This window comes from Lepisosteus platostomus, chromosome 3, assembly GCF_059453375.1.
Source record: "Lepisosteus platostomus isolate fLepPlt1 chromosome 3, fLepPlt1.hap1, whole genome shotgun sequence".
Classification (NCBI taxonomy): Eukaryota; Metazoa; Chordata; class Actinopteri; order Semionotiformes; family Lepisosteidae; genus Lepisosteus; species Lepisosteus platostomus.
This window is the reverse complement of record NC_142613.1, coordinates 68,693,318-68,711,075: the sequence shown is the minus strand read 5'-3', so window position 1 is coordinate 68,711,075 and position 17,758 is coordinate 68,693,318. Positions and strand designations below refer to the sequence as shown.

The following is a 17,758-nucleotide window of genomic DNA, read 5'->3' as shown; positions in this document are numbered from 1 at the left end:
TTTTTTTTCACAGATGAAGATTAGCTGTACTTCCAGACTTGATGACCTGACATATTGCTAGGTAGTCCACAAATAGTGCTTGGCTTGAACTCTGAGAACGCTGGATGAAGTTTAATTTCATCTGTTGAGAAAATATTTAACCTATTCACCCACAAACGCTGACCTAGTTAATTGTCATTCCCAAGTGGCAGTTACTGGGAATACTTCATTTCACAAGTAGAGGATGTTAGTGATCCGTAATAAGCTGTTACTTTGAACAGTCGAGGGAAAACAACTCGCATTCTTAGACCGTCAAAGAGAAATAACTTTTTCAATCCCTGTACTGTAGATGTTTTTTAGACAATTTCCTTTTTAGAAACGCAGTCTTTATCGCAGTATTCAGAGGACAGGCAGGATTTGGTGAGTTTTCAAGCCAAAAACAAGATCACCGAAGTGATTGGTTGGACAGTTCATTGAACCTGGGATCATTCGCCTGTCAGCATCGCATGCCTCCCCATCTCTCACGGTGGTCATTATGTTACGAGCAGTCAAATATTATTTCAGTGTTTAGTTTCGTGCTAGAATGCATCCCGCTAGTATGCCGGTATGAGCAGAAAATGGCAGAGAAAACTATCTCAATGGAAATTGTGCTCTCCGCATTATTTTCGGCTTAACGGTCTCGGTACGTAGCTGGCAACGGGCCAGGCAACAGCACTTGTGTTCCCAGCCCTTTGTGGAGAGAGTGGTCGGGTCAGTCCAAGATCTTGCAGCCCCCTTGGATCTGCGCCATCACATTTCAGAACTTGCTGTGCTCTAATATTCGAACGGCGCTCTTCTTTTGATTGGTGCCGCAGTACCTCTGCACCAACGTCGGAACCTCTGCACTCGGCCTGAACGTCAGGCCCGGTGTTTTGCCCGTGCTGTTCTGGACGTGTGCTGGGCTTGTGTGTGCACTAGATGTAAGCAAGCACAAACGGGGGTGGGGGCCGTCACTGTTTACATTTCGGCACATTACATGTGACGGGGACACTATGCTGTAAACAGGCGCCGTCCTTCGGATGAGACGTAAAACTGAGGTCCTGACTCTCTGTGGTCATTAAAAATCCCAGGGCACTTCTCGAAAAAAGTAGGGGTGTACCCTGGCATCCTGGCCAAATTTCCAATTGACCCTTACCAATCATGGCCTCCTAATAATCCCCCTCTATGAATTGGCCTCATCACTCTGTTCTCCTCCCCACTGAGAGCTGGTCTGTGGGGAGTGTACTGGTGCACTATGGCTGCTGTCACATCATCCAGTGGGGCTGCACACTGTGGTGGTGGTGGAGGGGAGTCCCCATCACCTGCTTACCATAGAAGTGTAAGCAATTATAATAATTATAATTATTTCCAATAAGTCGTCCTGTTCACTGTGTAGGCTGTGGGGTTCCTGATGTTTGATGTGTGAAGTTTGTAAGGAGGCGTATCATTGTGTAATTTCCTGATCGTAGCACATATTTTTATGATGCCAGGAATGACCATTTTTATTTGAGATTCTGCATGCAGTTCTGTGTCTGGCTGTTATATGCGTGTGTGTGTGTTTTTTTTTCAGGATCTCACCGGTCAGGATTCCTGAATGCCCTGAAGGACAGTCCTGCAAGATATCCTTTGCCTGTCTGGGTTTCTGTTATAATTGGGGCTGCCGCCTCTGCAGGATTACCTATGATCTTCATTATTAAAACATACAGGCAGGCCAAGCTGCATGTTTGATTTGTATTTCTGTAATGAAGAACATCTGACTTCCCCAAGCTGCTCAGCTGCATCTACCATCTTAATAATGGCAGCTAGAATCCTCCCTGCGCTGGTTTCAGAGTCGGCAGAGCACATGATAATCCGAGTCTTTTTTTTTTTTTTTTAGAGGAATGTTTTTTTTTTTCGGCACTTGAGTTATGACTGGAGTCTAACTGCTGTTTACATGTCAGTCGCAGACACAAGACATCTCTGTTTTGAGGCTTAAACTATTGTTAGACAGCGCCGCCGGCCTCCCAGAGCCCTCAGTCCTCCGGAGTTTGGCGTCTGTCAAGTCATGTCCTTATGCAGCTGAACAACCGACTAGAGGCGGACTGACGTTAACCTTTGTTTTTCAAACTCCGGTTTGTTTCGCACCTCAAGACGTCTGACATGACCAACCATGCTATTGGCCGGTCAGCATCAATGCTGGTATGTCCCCAGTTCAGCTCAGGCTAACAGGCACCTGCTGTATCGTCCTTTTTAGGTATATTTCTTAAAGGGCATTAAAATACTCATGGCTTTGCTTGCCTTTTTGTTATTGTTATTGAATATACTGATTAGTCATGCTGCATGCCTTATGACATTTTTCCACTGTTTTGTTTGCAGCAAAACCGAAGACAGTGAAAAATGCTGCACGTTTATATACAGTACTTATATTACATGTTGTATTAGTAAGTGCTGTGTTTACACAGCTGAGGTGGCCTGTCTTGACGGTCCTCCAGAAACGGAAAAAAGGGTCTGGGCGTTGCACTACACATGTACAGTATGGAGGGGGATTGATCTGTTTTTATGAGTGGGTAAGCATGTCTCTGGGTACCCTCAGGGACACGTGAGTAGGTTCACACCTGCAGTGGTTTAGCATGTACAGATGTAGTTTTTAAGTGCTGGAGGAGAGTGGGACATTCTGAGCCGCGCTGCCAGTGTTCAGAACCCTTGGCAGCCGTTTACTTCATTCGGGGCCTAAAACCTGCGCCTTTGTGCAACACGAAGGCGAAAGGCCAAAGAAAGAAACCGGGCGAAGTTCAGGAGGAGAGGGGCTGTTGTGACTTGGAGATCTTGTACTGAAACAAGTGTCTGCCAGAGAGAAACATGAAAGGGCTTCTGGCGGTAATCCAGCAGGCGGAGAGGCACGGTGTTCTTATGTTACCACGTGCCCGCTGTTTCCAGGGAAAGATGCAGGAGAAAGGCCAGCAGTGGTAAATGCCGGCTGACTCATGGAGTGTCGACATTCCTGCCTCCGGTCGTGTTTCAGAGCTGCTCATGATATCTCAAGTAGCGTGCGTCTGATCTTGGGGAGTCGGGGGGAGACAGTGCGTACCTTTAACAGCTTGGGGTAAAAAAAAATGTGTTCAGAGTTTGCGGTATCGGTGCTCCTGTTGTGCTGACGGTACCATCTTCCTTAACTCGTCGCACTGTGCTGGAGGTGGTGGTGTGTTTCTTCTCTGTGTGGTCTATAGTGGGCCTGTCGGGGTTTCATACCTACTTAATCAGCTCCAACCAGACCACTAACGAAGATGTAAGTCTTTCACTGCTTTTCTTCTCATTCCTCTAGGACTAGATCCGGTTTAGTTTTCCAGTTCAGATTGTACCTTTATCAGTTATTTAATACAGTTTAAATTTCAGCATGACAGACTAATAGGTTTCCAATTTAGATTGAATTGAATTTAGTCTGAATGTTCTGCAGGCTTTTTATTAAGTGTTGTGAGAATTTCAAGACCTCTATCATTGGACACATAATTACATTTCCTAGATTAAGGGTAAAATACTTTGTATACCTAAACAATGCACATTTTTGAACTGTGAACTGTCTTGTTTTTTTATGCTTCAGATAATTTAATTTGTTTGCATGTTCTCTCCCTTTTGCACTCCACTCACAGAGAACCAAACCTGCAAATTAGAAATCCAAAAGAGGAATGTCGTTGCCCAGGCAGGGCCCAATTTAAATGCCATATGAATGAGAGTTAAATGTACACATTACAAGGAGCTTTTCTGTCCACAAGTGTGTCAGTACATCAGAAAGACCACAAACACCGGAATGGAGGCTCTGTGGCTAAGGATCTGTGCCTGTGGCTGGAAGGTTGCCGGTTCAAATCCCGTGGCCGGCAGAGGAATCCAACTCTGTTGGGCCCCTGAGCAAGGCCCTTCACCCCCAACTGCTCCAGGGGCGCCGTATAAAAGGCTGACCCCAAGCTTCTCTTCCCAAGCTGGGGAATGCGAAAAGACAAATTCCTCATACATAGTGTATGGCCAATAAAGTGATCTAATAAAGAGAGGATTCTGTTCAGTCCAGTGTGCCCGTTTGGGTCCATTCATGTGTAGTCCAGGAAGCGGTACTCCTTGTCCTGGGGGGCGGCCAGTAAGAAACTTGAAACCACCAGAAGGGGGCAGGTTGGAGTAGCCAGTCATGCCCAACTGTGTCTTTGGGAGGTGAACACATGCGAGAACATGCAGACTCCACGCAGACCAGTGCTGCAAAACGACACCCGGTCACGCTGGAGCTCGGAAGCAGCCGTGCTGTCGGATGGGCCCGGTGTGGTTCGGTAAACTCTCTTTCCTGCTTTCAGATTAAGGGATCGTGGTCCTCGAAAAGGGGAAAAGAAAACTACAACCCTTACAGCTATGGCAACATTTTCACCAACTGCTGTGCCGCCCTGTGCGGGCCTCTGCCGCCAAGGTAAGACCCGGCACCCTGGGCGGGTACGCTCTCCCAGGGTGCACCTGCAGGGACCGGCGTCCGAGGCGGGTTTGTCTTCCTTACGGGGCCTGACGTGCATCCGGCGAAGCAGCAGGAACAGGACATCCATTTGCCACGCTTGTGGAAACAGTGGCCTAAAACAGCCAGCTGGAGCCTCATTTTACTTTCTCAGGAAAAAGCTTGAAAAGAAAAACAGTTTCGCTGCTGGGGCGTTAGCCGCACCTGGCTTTGTGAGAAAACGGATATAGGCCCATAGCACACAGACGGATTCTTTATAGAAATGTTCCCCCTCACCTTCAGCTGGTTGATGTTAAAATTTGTGTTTGGGAGGTTCAGCCCAAGAAAGAATATTGGCTCAGACACCGATCAATCTCCAAATCGTGATGGGGAACTACTGCTTCCTCCACTCCTCGACACGCTCAGCTGCGTGCGGTTCAGTGTTAGCGGTGTGGGTTCTTTCTGCTACAAGTCCTGCAGGTGTCGACCCCCCACTCTCTGTTGTTTGCCTCAACTAATCCGACTGGAATTACTGTCAACGTGGAATATTTTTCTAACCTCTTCTCAGGACGTGTCACCTGTCCTTGTAGAGGTCACTGTAGCATAGCTTTGCGCTACTCAACAGCAGTTAAAATGTTCTACATCTGACGCGTTTAGCATACATGCAGAGCTATACATGAGATTCTTCCTCAAAGCCAAAAGTCTTGGGGGCTGGATTGACATGAAATCATTCTGTTTTGGTTGCACATTGGTGGCGTCTTGATCCAGCTTGAACGAAACCCTCGTTTCAAGCGCTTAGTTTATGAAAAAGGTGTATTTTTCAGCTGACAGGTGGCTGCCATCTGTCTTTCTCCAGAACAGGGACTTCCACCCCACAGTGGAGCAGAGGAGACGCGTCTTAGCAAATGAAATGTTGTGCAGTTTACATGCAAGCTGACCGATTGCCTGCAGTCAAGTCAGGTTCAATACACAGTTTATTCCTCCTGCCAAATTACACCAATCTGGAGTCCCCAGAGTCAGATGACGTTTCTTCCAGACAGCCTCGACAAGTGCCTCTTCCATTATTTCTGTGGTGCCGCAACATAAGTTAAATACTTAAATTACATGTCAATGCTTTATTCAGGTCTGTACGTACACACCGTGATGTTTGTGCAAGGTCCAGATCTGTGTTACTACGTAAAGGACCGTCTGTGGGCCCGTGGCTGACTGTGGTCGTGTTCAGTCATAGTCACCCACACTGCTGTCGTTTTTCACATCCTCACCCGCAGGAAATGGTGCTTGGCAATATAGACGTCATCGAATAATAAAAATAACTCATTCTGATTGGCCGCTGCCCCGTTCACCCCGGCGTGTTTTATCACGGCGTTTCTTCAACCATAGGTTTGTAGCAGAGCTCCTGGCATCCCGGTATGTTAATGTGAGTCTTCCATTATTTCTGGATTGACGAATAACCGCAGTCACAAGCTTCTCCAGATATCCTCGTCTTCCCTCTCCAAGCGGGTGAGACACTAATTGGGGTTGCATTTCTGCTGTGATTCCTGGAAGCTTGTGCTGCACAGAAACGTTAGGTTTTCCTCATAATGCAGTGTTCAGACTTGGTGGCATCTGCTGTACCTTTGGAGGGAAACATTCTTTTAGTGTAAAACTGCATTTGTGGAATTTGATTTCATGACAACAGAGATGGACTGGTGCCCCGTACAGGCCGTACCCCAACTTGTGCCCATTGCATTCTGGGACAGGCTTCGGTACCCCCGCGACTCTGAATTGGATGAAGGGGCTAGAATGGATGTTTCATGATTGTTAACGTACCATACAAAACCTTGTTGTAAAGTTCATAAATCATCATTTCAGGCAGACGTCGATGTCCTATGAGACGTATTTCACCTTTTAGCAAGACATTCTGTTCAAATATAACATTGTTTTCCGCTTTCTTGCACGTGTATCAGTATTTGGACTCTCGACTTCCTTTAATAATCAAGACTTCTTTATAGAAATCTTTAGTCTCTTCTTAGCCGTTTGCTATCCCTAGGGTTATTGCTGTGAATCTGACCTCTCCAGCCCTGATCCTGGATCTCCAGTCCAGCAGGTTTAATAGGCAACCAGATCAGTAACAGCTGGCTTGTTAAATTAATTTACTGACCACTAAGAATGAAGATCTTTTGCCCATAGGGATAACCTTGTTCTTTAATTGATCTGTCGGGTGGCCTGTTACTGCACTGGGGCTCTCTAGGAAAAGACCTCGATATTTTTTGGACCGAAGCTTCTATGATGATTTTATGCACGGCTTCAGTGTGGCTGAGCTGTTCAAAAGAGCTTAGATGTTGGGCAGAAAGGATCTAGCTATGTACCATCTGCTAGCATCTACAAGGTCATTACCCAAGTGTTTCAACAGTGGGATTAGAGAAATCCTTTCCGATTTCCCTGGACATTCGGGTGCCCGTTGTAATAAGGGGTCAGTCCGCCAATGTTTCTAATCAGTTCTTGCCTTAACACACCCGTGACCTGGAAAATCTAATGATGTTTTCTGTTTTTCTCCTTTCTTTGTAGTCTGATAGACAGAAGAGGCTTCATTCAGCCAGACACTCCACAGCCGGTCCCGCCGTCGAACGGGATCACAATGTACGGGGCGACACAGTCTCAGAGCCACATGGTAGGAGCTCTCCCATAGCGTTCTCTCGAGAGTGACACCCACCTGTTCAACCTGCATTTCTCCTTAGCCACGCCTAGAGGGGCTCTAGTCACGTCTCACTGGTGAGATGGGGGCGGCGCTGGCCAGTCGCACCAGCACAGAGTGGTGCGCGGTGAAGATCCGAGTGGCGTTTCTCCTCCAAGATGACGCCCGCTTGTCACTGAAAGCCATTAACCTTATCCCGCCGCTTTTTCACCCTGCTGTCTCTGACTTTCTGCTGCCATCAGTGATGTTTTTAACTTCTGACCCATTATTGATTCCTTTTGGTATGTCAGAATGCTACTGGGACTCTTAAGATTGTGTTGTTGTGTTCTATGATTTAGTTTTTTTTTATAACAAATATACTTTCTTAGATTCAAATCCAGGCCTGTCTCTTCCCTGTAGCTCTGCTCTGGGAATGTCTTCAGTCCCACTTTGTTGTGTACACTGTTTTGTTTGGTGAGACTTCCACTCTGAGAAAAGCCCATAACTTGCCTCAAGCTGTGCGGTGTGTTCCTCTCAGCACAAGGGTAATTAAATTGCTCCTTTGTGGGTTTATGGCCTTTTCTAACTGCGTCTTTAATGTCGTTCGCTAGTCAAAGCCCATCTCTCGTGGAACAAATATCAAGTGATTACAGATGTATACAGGGAAAGAGGATGTACGGTACGGTAGGATATAGCAGTTTAGATTGTATTATAATTAACCTCTGGTAGTTGTACAGAAATGAAATGGTGGAAGGCTTTTGTGTCTTCAGCATGGCCTCTGCAATTGCCCAGTTCAGATGTACAGAGATTTGCTGGAGGCAGTGAACGTATTTTCTGTTTTCTTCAAATTGCATGTGGTAGAGGAGTGAGACACGGCCATTCTCTCTCAATTGGGGGATTGTGCAGCTGTTATTGAGCAAATATCGAATTGCTTGTGAAGATGACCACATGAGAGAACTGGAACCTTGTGCTAATTCTTTAGCTCCTCTCCATCAGATCGTGACGCCAATCATGGCACATTCATTCTGGGGTCAAACTTTCTCACTTCTTAGCCATAGAAAGTCTTAAAAGCCGGTTTTGTTTTCTAACAGTGCCTCAGCACTGCGCTTGAAAACACACACAGCCATGAAATGTAAGAATTTCTATATTTTTTTTAATTAAAAATGGGAAATGGCACCCTCTTTGTGACCCGATGCTCACAGCTCTATCTGAAGTGTCTGTGCCTGTGTCTGAGTGTGGGTGTGGGAGCGCTTTGTGCTTTCCGTCTTGAAAGGTGACAAGGCTTTCTAGCCTGTTTGGTAGTTGGTAGCCTCTTGATCCCAGGATCCCAGCCAGTTCTTTTTTTGTGTGCTTCGTGTTCCTGAAATGCAACGTAAAACCAAGTTTGTTTTTTCCTTCTTTTTTATTTTGTAATGGTAAAACTTAAGGGCCTCCCCCCCCGCCACCCCCCGGGTTTGAAGCAGCAGCTGCCTTTGTAGAGCCCCAGGCAGATTCCCATGGTCGAGCTTACAGTTTACTTCAACGCCTCGGATGAGACAGGGCAGATGCCAGGCTCAGCCTGGGCACTTGCTTGTGTAGCACCGTCTGCTTTGTGTCACTTTCCACTCCCGGGGCCTGGGGGCACTGGCGATGCCCCGCCAGCTCGATCGATAAGGGTCCTAGAAGGAGAATTAAGACATCCATTCTGCTGTTGTGAGACGGAAAGCTGCACACCAAGCTTAGGTGATCGAGTAAGTCACAGTTCTCAGGATCGGGACTTTAATTGATCCTGCCCAGTGTGTGGCAAAGTTGTGTGGGAATTATACTTTTTTATTAAGCTTGAATGAGACATTGGAGACGTGTAGTTGTTAGAGAGATACGCCCATCAGTAGCACTCAAGGTGTTGGTGTGTTGATAGCTCACAGGACAATGAAGAGCTTTGTGAGATCTTCTCCTGTTTAAAAAAAAAAATGGGCATTTATCACCTGTAACATGAAGCAGCTTTTTAAAAGCTCCTTACTTTATTTTTAGCACAGTCATTTCTGTCTGTGTTGCAGTTTAAACCAGGTGCGCAATAGTGCCGTGTCTTCAGCTTCAGGCACAAAAACTGGGGAAGGACATATTACTGACGGCAGAAACGGATCAGTCATCCAGCTTGTATGACGTCCCTTTCTAAACCGAAACACAAAAACATTGTTTATCAGCAGCTTGAACGACAGTCCTTAAGACCCAGCTTTAAAAGGGGTTTAATTATTATTTGAGTGCACATTATATTTTGATTCCACGCGTGGTTCGTTTTGTTTGCTCATTTTTTGGAATCATCTCTGATGTCAAGTCCACGCCTTTGTAATTCAGACAAAGATCACCTATGGTGGTGAACTCCTGTTTGCACACTTGACCTGCCGCAATTGTTACCCGAGTTATACAGGACACGAGAGCACAACATGTACGTGCATAATCCGGGCCTTAGTTTGTACTCAAATGGCATTTGTTCACAGTATTTGCACTGAAAGGGAAGTTCTCTAAAATGGGCAGAGATTCTGTAGCTCATCTATCATAAAGTTATTTGCAGAGGGTTTCTTAAAATGTTCTTTTGTTTTGCCCAGCACAAAGGAATCCCCACTTTCTGTGGTCAAACTGCGAGGCAGCAAAAACCTTTCTGCTCTCCTCTCGCGTTATGTGTCGGCTAGCATCTGATCTGGCTCTTTTTAACCCCGAGAAATTCCTGTGTCCCTTCAAGGCCCCTCTCCTTTGCATAACTTTAATGATTATAGTAAATCGCAACTCTGTAAAATCAACATATTCTAAAAGCAGAGAACTTAGACTGTCAAAATATCTCCGCTTCCTGGCAACAGTGATGTCCTTGGCCTGTGTTCAGCAGCTCTTTGAGGACCCTGGGGTGGGAGGGAGCATGTGTACGCTGGGAGACCCTGCGCTTCACAACAAAACATGGATGAAAGTCTCCCGCTGTCTTGAGCAAACAGGGAAGGAGGCTGTAAAAAAGGCCTGACTGCTGAAGACAAAGAATGCAGAGAACCTAATGTGACCTTCGCCGGAGGCTCTGAAAGATGAAAGAGATGTTCCAGAGATTTTTTCTCTGCCTCTTAACATCTGAAGGTCCTCTGCACAAGTGCTCATTAAGTGGCATTTTCCTGGAACAGATTAAAGCAAATGTGAATTAAACGAAAAGAAAACAGACGTTTTTAATTCAGCCGTTTTCATGCGAAGGCCAGTGTGTTTATTACTTACGGCACTCACACCTTCAATGGTAGAAGTTTCCATTTCAAGGTCTGAGATGGGGAAATCATTCTTCTTTTCTCATTCAATGTATATTTCACCGCAGAATTTAATGTATTTATTTTTCAGACATTACAACTGTCCAACTTATCTTCTCTGTCAGAAAGAAACATTTTTAAAAGTTCAAAGCTGTGCTTCTACATAGCATTAAGACCTAAACGATGCTGCTATTTACCTCTAGATTTATTTCATGTAATGATTTGCCAAATATAATATATGGCCCACTGCTTTCCTTCCTGTGAAGAAACTGCTATGAATTATGAGATGAGTGCATATTTATTAGCCAAGACCGTTTTACGAAATCAGAACTTTCTAATAATAATAATACATTTCTAATTGTGCTTCAGAGGTGTTCAGTCAAAAACTAAGGAGCTGTTTTTCTCCTTTTAGGTCCCATCAGTGTGGTATAGCTATAAATGTCTTGATTTACTATATAAACAGTTTGTCTTTTTGAAAATAGATGATTAATGCTCCCATATGCCATAATTCCTAGTGCCTTTGGTTGCTCTTAAACACACCCAAAATCTAAACAATGTTTCTGCTTCAAAACAGCCTATATGTAATGAACATGTACATTAATCAATGTTGAGGAAAAAATATTAAATGAGTATTGCTGAGACCTACACCTGTGATGTCCTTGCTGCATCACTATCACATTGGTATTCTTTTTACTGGTCAATTATATTGACTCACAAAAATAGTTTTTAAAATGTCCATTTTCTTTTTTCGCTTTTATAGCAACAAAAGCGCTGATACTTCTTATACTATTGCTCAAAGTGTGATACTACTGTGTTGTGTGAAAATATTGTTGCGCAGCACGGATAGCCACCCCTCTGATTTTGCTCGTTAGATGAGTGAGATGTGTCCAAAGATGTTTATGAAGGAATGGTTAGTGAACACAGGGTGTAGGAAAATCTTGCAGTTTGTAGTAGGACAAGACATTAAACTAATGAAATTAGCAGCATTGTAGTTTTCAGGAGGAGATCCCTTGAATATAGAGATGCTGGAAGCAGAGAACATAATTTTATGACCAACATTTGACTTTTGTTTAAGTATAAACGACATCACCACACATTCATATATTTCTAATGCAATGTTATGGATGTAAAGTGCCTTTTAATCATTTCTAGTGATGTCCCTGTTTGTTGAGTTACCTGTGATGCGTGCTTTTTCAAAGTTTTTTAAATCAATCCTTGAATCAACATTTTTAGCTGGGTGAAAGACAGAGAATGTCAACACAAAGACATTTTTGACTGACCTTGGATATACATTTTGACAGACTGCGGGCATAGTCTGCAGTGACAGCTTGAAATCTGCTCCCACTTTGTAAGCCCTTTCAGAATTGTGTCAGCAGGCTGGAGAGAGAAAAGATCTCTTCAGTTTCGGAAGTAAGATTCAAACGAAAGCTGGTGAGTTTAGGTGAGGTTATGTCTTACGGTTAAGGTTGAGGTCTCCTCGTAGTCTTTGTGATTGACTTTACGTGTCTGTTCAATCTTCTCTGGCCTGATTCCGGAGTGGTAACGTCTTTTTGATGGTTAGGGGACTAACAGTGTGCACACTTTTATTAAACCTTTTTATGAATTTGATTCAAATCTACCTAATGCATTGCAGGATGTGAACATACTATCCCTTGATTGAAATTCTGTGCTTTTAAATATGTATCTTAACATTTTGTTTAAAGTTTTTAGTGCTTCCACACATCATCGAGAAAATGTCAACTTAAATGCCAGTCCTTTTTCCTCAACTCAGTATTTCCCATATTTTATTCAGTTTTTTTTTCCTACCTGCATATTGCCTGCAACCTTGACTCATTTACTGACTACCACAATCTAGGATATTGATATAAATCAGGAAGAGCAGTAACCCTACTCCCGATCTCTATGGTACACCACTATTTCCATCAGTCCAGAATGGACCTCCACCCCTCGTCTGTACTCTCTCCTCTGTATCTCTGCACTAGTTTTCAAACACAACTCCCATTTTTCTGGATGCCTACTGCAATTGGAGAAATCTTGAAATTGAAATCAGTCCTTTTTTGAGAAATTTTGTGGATATATATTTTAAAATCTAAATATGCCTCTATGCTCTATTGTCATGCTTTGTGTGTGTCCATTGCTCTCGCTGCTTGCTCAGACATGCCTTCTGTGAATCTGTATTGACTATCCCCTGCAATCTTATTTCCAAACAGGGGATTGTCTAGTTTAGTTCTGTTTCCATGACTTCTTTGCTGTTGCAGTACTGAGAGAGCCTTTCAGAAAGAGCCTGAAAGAGCCTTTTATTATTACAGAGTCTCCAATGAAATAGCATCTGTAGCATCTCTTCTGGCCTTGCTAATATCCTTTGTTTATCTGTGCTTGCAATCCCTTTTCCTTAACTGGATCCTGTTGTTTTTAATCTTTTTTTTTTGTAAAGGTTTTTTTTCTCTTGAATATTTCCAAATTGATTTATTGAGCCCTTCGGGGTACTGTTTTTTTTTCAGCTTTTGATTTTCCTCCGTCTTGGGATGATCTGTCCTGTGCTTTAAGCAGAATCTCCTTCGGCTGCTGCTGTGCATTCTCTTCCAGTGCCAAATCTGTCCCGTTTCCTTTGACCTCTCGTTCCTTCAGACTCTGCTTTCCTGACTTTGTGGCTGTTTGATTCGGGCTTGGTACTGCGTGCTGTGCCCCTCTCAGTAATGCCTGCTGCCTGTAGCACTAAAAAAAGTTTTCAGACCAGTTGACTTTGGACCACCAATTCGAGATTGGAGGGGAAAGAAGTGTTTTTATACCAAACAATTTATAAGTTTCAGAATAGTTCTTTTGAGGTTAGTGTAATATGCTCCGAGGTTGTGAAGGACCTAGATATTTGGGGAAGAGACTGAGAAAGCTTTATGCTGTGTGGATGACCTGTCTCTCTCTTCCGATTATATTGGCGTGGTGTTTGCATGGCACCTGGTGTGAAGTTCCCCCAGAATGATGTGTTCCTGGAACTCGACAATTCCTCACAGCCACCTCCTGTGTTTTTACAGAGCCTGGAGGTGTCCTGAGTTATTTTTGAGAGCTGTCAAAGAGCTGCTTTGTGCATCTGTACCATGAACCTTTGTCACCACTGCTTTACCCTGTTGACGTCCTCCAGGCTCTATCGTTGTTTTTTTTTTTGGTTTGTGCACTCACAGTTTAAAAAGGCAATATTTCAGTTTAAGCCTCCAAGGATATTTATTTGTACTTGTAAAATATTACCTTGTGTAAATAACCTTTTGTGTAAAAGTCTTGGTTAAAGAAAATGATTTATTTTTTTAGAGTGAGAAATCTAATCTTGTGTTCTGTTTTTTAAATGCATATTTAATGGTTAGAGACTGTTGAATAATCTTCCATCTTCCATGGCCCATTTTCATTTTCTCTGGGGGAGATCAAAGAGAAAGCCATTTGTCATGGGCAGTCACATGCAGTCCTCTCCACACCGGGCAACATGTCTCCAGTCAAGATTTTAAAAAGCTTCGCTTGATTCCATGCAAACATTGCAAAACCAAATGGTTACAGACCTGTGCAGATTCTGAAATCAAATCAAGAATATTTTTTTCTTGCTTGGCTTTTTAGACGTTTTTTTCCCCCGTTTCTTTCCTTACAGCTTTTTTCAAACTCGTAGCTAAATGGTGACATCCGTTCAATAGGCACGGCGCAGTTTTATCGCATTGTGGTTGGTGTTTATCACTGGCTGCCCTTGTGAAATAATTGTCTGAAGCATAAATAGAATTCCGAAAGCCACATTCCTCTTTGGATTCCTAACATCTGTTCGGTGTGGGATATCAGTACCGAATGCCATGTATAGGGTGTATATGTGGGGGCTACATTGAATGTGTTTGCAATTTGCCTGATCATCATTTATTTCCATTAGCATTCCTCATGTGAAATAATTATGGCTGTTCACCTTGTTAGAATTTAAAATGTTTGGAAAGTCTGTGTTTCTTTCTCCCTGTTGCATGGCACAAAATGTTCTGAATAAACATGCATGATGACTGTTGCTCTTCCCACCTGTGCTGTCCTGGTTTCACGCCGTCTTCTGCTCGTTGGTCGCATATGTACACAGCACTGAAGGAGCCCCTCCACATGTTTAATTCCAACACTGCGAAAGAAGGAACTGTCCGCAGGCAGTTCGTTTCGTGTCCCTTGTGTGTGGCCGACTCGGGGTGGAGGACAAGGCCAAGCGTCATCAATTCTGAAGGAATCCATTTATTTTATAAAACAAAGTAGTTTGGTTTACGTACAGGATATCTTAATGAGTGATTTAATTTCCCTTGCTTCATTGAATTACAGTGGATTGCGAACTTCCATTCTGCTTTGAACAGAGACCCCTGTTCCCTGTTCTGGCATCAGCAAGAGCAATGTGGTGATTAATTACTGTGTGCAGCTACTATTGCAAAAATGCTGTTCTGATGAAACAGCAGCCCAGGCGACAATTCTGCATCTTCTGCAACCGATGCCCACTTCTTCTCCAGAACCTGTAATCACATCCACTTCAGCTCGTTATCAGCTAACGCAGCCCTAAACTTGAATCTTTTATCATTTCCTGCGTAGGCTGAGGCTGCTAAGACACCCACAGAAGGGATTCAGTTCAGTCATTATTGTTGCTTCCCAATCTTTTAACAAACAGAAGACTGGCCTTTAAATCCTATTATTGTTAATGGTCTAGATAACCTCTCCTTTGTGTGCAGTTCCACCCCCCATGATTCATTCCTGCCGTGTGATTTGTTCGGGGCATTTTTAAGTAGCCGTTCCGGAGTGAAGTGAATTTGCTCGTAAAGAGCAGCAGACTTGGACGGGCCTTTTTGCTCTCATGTATTTCGAAACGAAATAAGCATGAAGTGTGTGGAATGTTAGTATGGCTGGGGAAAACAAACTGCTCAAGACAGAATTAGCACTATCCTGGAAACATACTTGATAATTTCACTATAGAAAATCCCTTAACCAGGACCCAACAATTTCCCCTTGTTCAGCCAGCGTCTCTAATTGGACTTTCCTGGTTTTCCATGATTAGCATTCATGCGGGGGGGACTGATAGATTTTCATTTCTGCAGTCGGCCACACAAGCTAGAGTTGTCTACACTGGACCTGACAGCGTGTTTAATGCTTCTGCATCTTGGTGCTCATCAGTTTCATTTCCTGCTAAGATGTGTAACCCTGTTTTTTTGTACTTCTGAAGAGAGCTGTTAAGATCAATTCTGTTCCTGCTGTTGCCACTAAATGTAACTACTAACAAGTTTGTTATTAACCCTATTTGCTGCTGCCGATGATAGTAGTATAAAAGCCTGATACACTGGAAGAATCGCACCTGCTGGTGGACACTGTTCATATCCTGTGTGTTGCTTGAGAAGCTGCTGCTACATTCACTAATGCGCACAGGCAGTGAATCGGTGTGTTTTATCATCGTGCCTCCTACCAGCTCAGACCCCATTATCTTCAGCCTTGACCCTCATAGCTGTGCCGTCACACATTTTGCGTGCTTGTGATGTATGGGTTTTGTTTGCATTTAAATGAGGTAACTAATGTCTCTTTTCTTTTCTTCCTCTTCTTCCCCTTCTTCCCTTTCCTTATTCTAACCCTGTTCTACTTGCCCCTCTCCCCCTCCTTTGTCTTTTGTTCCTGACCGTTTTCCCGGTGACCTGGCCCTATGTTTATTCTCTCTCCCTCCCGCCCCCATGTCTCTCTCTCTCTCTCTCTCTCTCTCTCTCTCTCTCTCTCTCTCTCTCTCTCTCTCTCGTCTCAGTGTGACCAAGACCAGTGCATTCAGAGCACTAAATTCGTTTTGCAGGCCGCCGCCACGCCCCTGTTACAGAGCGAGCCTATCATAGTCGCCGACGAGCCGCCGTTGCCGGGCAAAACCTCTCTCGCCAGCCCCTGCGCCGCCCTGCCCCTGGGCCAGCCCACCCCCCCCACCTCCATGCCCAACCTCAGCTACGAGGCCGACCTGCTGCCCGCGCGCCAGGAGCAGGAGGGCCACCACTTCCTCACCCCCGAGGAGGTGCCCTCCCCGCCGGGGATGCTGCCCGCCGGGCTTCCGCTCGCTCACAGCCACACCATGCACCTGTTCGACCCCGCCAGCCAGGACTCGCTCCACGAAGACTCGGTCCGCGGCCTGGTCAAGCTGAGCTCCGTGTGACCCGCAACAAACCCCCCCCCCCCAGCCGCCCGCACGCCGCCGTTGACTCCCACCTCACACGTACACACACCCCCTCCCCCCCCCCCACACACACCGTCCCCACCGCTAACGATACCACCCGGGCCGGGCCAAGGAGCCGCGCGGCTCGGACGAGGACAACGGACCCTTTTCTCGTGTTGTTCAGGATTCCACTTCGGGGAGGGGGGGAGAAAACATCTCTCGGGCGGCGCGGGAGAGGCCACGCCTGAGGCGAGGAAGAGGCCTCTGGGACAGAGGTGCCCCCCCCCGCCGGACGCCGAGAGAGCCGGAGGTGTTGGGCGCAGCTGTGAATTTACCCCCCCCCTCACAGGCCGAGCTGGGCAGGCCTCCGCAGTGACATTCCCAGAGGAACTTTTTTCAAAGAAAAAAACTCGCCAAGTAACGGCCATGTTCCCGACGTGTCGAGGAAACCACGCAGTATAATATAAACTGCTGAACTTTATTACCAATGCTGCTTTTTTTCTGTTTTATATATCCGCGAGTCCAGCGGCACTATTTTATAAGCGGACATAGCAAGCTCATTTAAAGCCGATGGACGTTGTTAATGCCTTTCTATCTTTGAAAATGTTCCCGACGTTTAGCAGTGCAACTGGTAACTTGATGTTACTGCATCGTGTTGCATATCATTTAAACTTTTTTTATGTTAAGTGTTTAAAGATATGGTATTGTGATGTGCCATACCATTTTCTTCTCCCAATTGTTATATTTCCTGTGGATATTAATAAAATTCCGAGTTTTTATCTTTTAATTTATCCCACTTTTATACACCACCAACCACGCAAGAAGTGAATTTTAAATTTCACATTTCCTGGCCTATTTCTGATACAGCTGAAACCAAGTATAAGCCTTCGCCAGAACTTGGTCATTTGTTTAAAGTCCAGGTCTCGAGGCTCTAAATGAAGTGGAATACAGGGACGTCAGAGCTCCGTCGGAAAAAGGGACACCATAGTAAAGAGTGCTGGACCAAACAGCACGTCCCTAGAGGCAGCTGTCTTGAAAATGGAAAAGGTGGTCAACATTCCACCTGGTAATATTATGACACTTTACCAGTACATCCTCTAGCATAATATTAAACAAATTCAAGTTGTATTTAGAGATAAGGCATAGTTTGTTTTCATACATGAGCTATAAAAATCTTTCTGTGAGTTCTTGAGGTATAAACATTTTTTACCCCTTGCTGTAGGCATCAATTTGCAAGTCCCCAGTGACCATTGTGT

General features: G+C 44.8%; 1 protein-coding gene across 4 annotated transcripts in view; it reads left to right on the top strand.

The window, feature by feature from the left end:
• Positions 1–17,289, top strand: part of zdhhc14 (zDHHC palmitoyltransferase 14) — a 96,599-nt gene extending 79,310 nt beyond the window's left edge. For 2 of the 4 annotated variants that reach the window (XM_088626588.1, XM_088626587.1), the window contains exons 5-9: positions 1,568–1,616; positions 3,160–3,262; positions 4,311–4,420; positions 6,986–7,088; positions 16,155–17,289. In XM_088626588.1, the coding sequence (XP_088482714.1) occupies positions 1,568–1,616; positions 3,160–3,262; positions 4,311–4,420; positions 6,986–7,088; positions 16,155–16,502 (713 nt within the window). In that variant the 3' untranslated portion in view covers positions 16,503–17,289. Of the gene's footprint in view, positions 1–1,567; positions 1,617–3,159; positions 3,263–4,310; positions 4,421–6,985; positions 7,089–16,109 lie in introns of all 4 variants that reach the window. The other 2 variants (XM_088626586.1, XM_088626584.1) reach the window with 1 other exon arrangement.
• The last annotated feature ends 469 nt before the right edge of the window (positions 17,290–17,758 follow it).